The sequence below is a fragment of the Opisthorchis viverrini genome, assembly GCF_000715545.1.
Source record: "Opisthorchis viverrini unplaced genomic scaffold opera_v5_1, whole genome shotgun sequence".
Taxonomy (NCBI): Eukaryota; Metazoa; Platyhelminthes; class Trematoda; order Opisthorchiida; family Opisthorchiidae; genus Opisthorchis; species Opisthorchis viverrini.
In genome coordinates, this window is record NW_008751657.1 from 2,521,740 (window position 1) to 2,524,112 (window position 2,373).

Genomic DNA, 2,373 nt, shown 5'->3' on the forward strand with positions numbered 1-2,373 from the left:
AGGGAGAGGGGATTGGTGGTCTTTCCGTAAAATACGCATGCTGTTACACTCACGATTATGTTGCAGCTATCGAATATTTTCTGCTGACGATACATCCAACTCGGATTGTTACCATTTATATCCATCCTTCGTGTAGGGAACTGCTGTATGGGTCGCAATCGGATGAAGTTTCTCAGATGGATGAATCCGATGAAGAGAAGAAACCCTCTATGGAGAACGACTTTGGTACCGATGGAACTCTGCACTATCCCAATCGTCCGATCACCAAAGATGTGGGTTTCTGGACATACATGCCCGTTTCCTAACGTCTTACTGCTAAGAAAGCGGTCCCTCCAACCACTTCCTTGTACACAGTGGAAGGGGGAAACCTCGGGCTCGGTGGATAGCTAAATGTTTGTGATGCATAGGGCGATCTAATCACTTGGAATGACGTGCACTCCCATACAACAGCAGCATCACCTACACTTCTCAATCTAACCACAAGCGCCGGCTCAGCATAACTTTATTCTCTCGCCCAAAGGAGCTTGAGGTATCTAATGCGGCCACAATATTTCGGCCACTGAATATTTTTCTAAACTACTGTCCAATGCCGTGTATGAGTGGGTACAGTCACGGAGTTTAAAAACCGTGACGTTATGAATGTGGTAGCATTTATCCCACTGGATGTGATAACCTTCCGGCCGAGTGCTACCTTATTCGGAGGTCTTTGTTTCGGATCCACTCCTGGCTGACTCTCTTGGCTTCAGCGATTCGACGGCATCGCCTGCTTCATGCCTTTACTAGTAGCCATGTCGGAGAATCGTAAGGTGTATTTTCTCCAGATCAGAGGACCCTAGAACTCATTCGTCGGTTCGAAAGTATTATACCTGGTAGGACACCATTCCTACACCCTAAACTCCTGTTACATTACGTATCATGTTTACGTTACATTCATTGGGTCAGAGGAAATATCAAAATATACTTGTATGTAAGTAACTATCGGAAGTAACTTTTCTGTTATCCCCAATTGTGCATGTTGCCACCACGATTCGATCGGCTATTGGGTTTCTCCCTCAGTAACGTGTCACTATATCCCCCCTTTGTTCCTCCATTAAAAAGTCAGTTTACGGCTATGGTCTTTTGTGAACATTAACATCTCTTTAACCTAGCTGTTTTCGGGTTGCATGTCCGTAAGAAACATGCATATGTTCATCTGTGCGCAAGTACAACTTGTATTTAGCCGTTCCATGCGTTCATAAATGTCGCATCGAAAAATCGGATAGTTCTTACAGATTGATTTGCGCATGAGCTCATCTTCACTGATCGCTTGACATGCAAGCAGTTTGTATCAAGTGGCCAGTCTGTTTTCACCAATTATATAGAACGTTAACACACAAGTTGCGCAAAGGCCGGGTGAACCCGACGGCCTTCAACTTTCGGTTGCACTTCATAAAAACCTGATTGACAAGAGGTTCACCACATCGCTGAACTGGAAACAGCCGGCATCCGGTAATTGCATCGTCATCCCAGTTTTTTGGTCGACATCAGTTTTCCCCTCCAGCCAACGCTGCTTTTTTTACCAAGGCTTCAGAATCTGCATGGAAAGGGAAACACTGAAGTCAAAATAGGAAATCTCATCGCAACTTCGAAGGGCTTTCTATTTCAATTTTTTTCTAGTGTACACCGAGTGCTAATAAACTGCACGGACATTCATCTGCTCATTTTTCGTCCACCTTTTTAGATAATGGAGAACAGAGGTTTGGTCAAGTATCGGCACAAACGTGAAAGAAACCCACGAGTGCACCTTCGACACAAATACAAGAAAGCAACTGTCCGGTATCGGTCTCGTGTCCCTCCAGTACGCCATGAGGATACCCCTTATGCCGGTGAAGCAAAGGGTATTCGTGTACATTTGGTTAAATCGCATAAATTCAAACGCCCTTGAATTTTATACGCTTCTTTCTGGAATATGGTTGCTTAGACAGCTCTGCTTGGTGAGTACCACTAACTACTGTAGACCTCTGTTTGGTTGTGAGCGAGTTGCGCTTTCTACACATGTCACTCGTAGTTGCATATTGTTTTCGACTGAAGCATATGCATGGTTGACTTCAGGAAACATCACCGTGTTCGGATTGCCCAACACAAGATCTCATCCTGAAGGGGAATATACCACCTGACACTAGTTAATAAGTACGATCCTATTGGGAGCGACTGCTTTCTGCAGTGCTAGGGGAGATACACGTCAGTTGAACGCACGGTAAAACGGACGCACGGGTTCGTTCCTGATTTTAGTGCTTAGAACTGATCGTAAAAGCTAATGGACAACTGTGATCCTCCATCACATAATTAGTTCGCGCTTGCTGGACCTGGACTGTTTGGAATCAAGTTGACGAA

General features: G+C 44.8%; 1 protein-coding gene across 1 annotated transcript in view; it reads left to right on the forward strand.

Annotated features, from left to right (window-relative positions):
- The window catches only part of T265_00036 (hypothetical protein), a gene marked incomplete at both ends in the record, with an annotated part of 36,148 nt that extends 34,160 nt beyond the window's left edge, over positions 1-1,988 (forward strand). Inside the window, 2 exons of the mRNA XM_009163693.1 lie at positions 137-272; positions 1,721-1,988. Coding sequence (XP_009161957.1) covers positions 137-272; positions 1,721-1,924 — 340 coding nt within the window. The remainder of the gene's footprint in view (positions 1-136; positions 273-1,720) is intronic.
- Between the last annotated feature and the right edge of the window lie 385 nt (positions 1,989-2,373).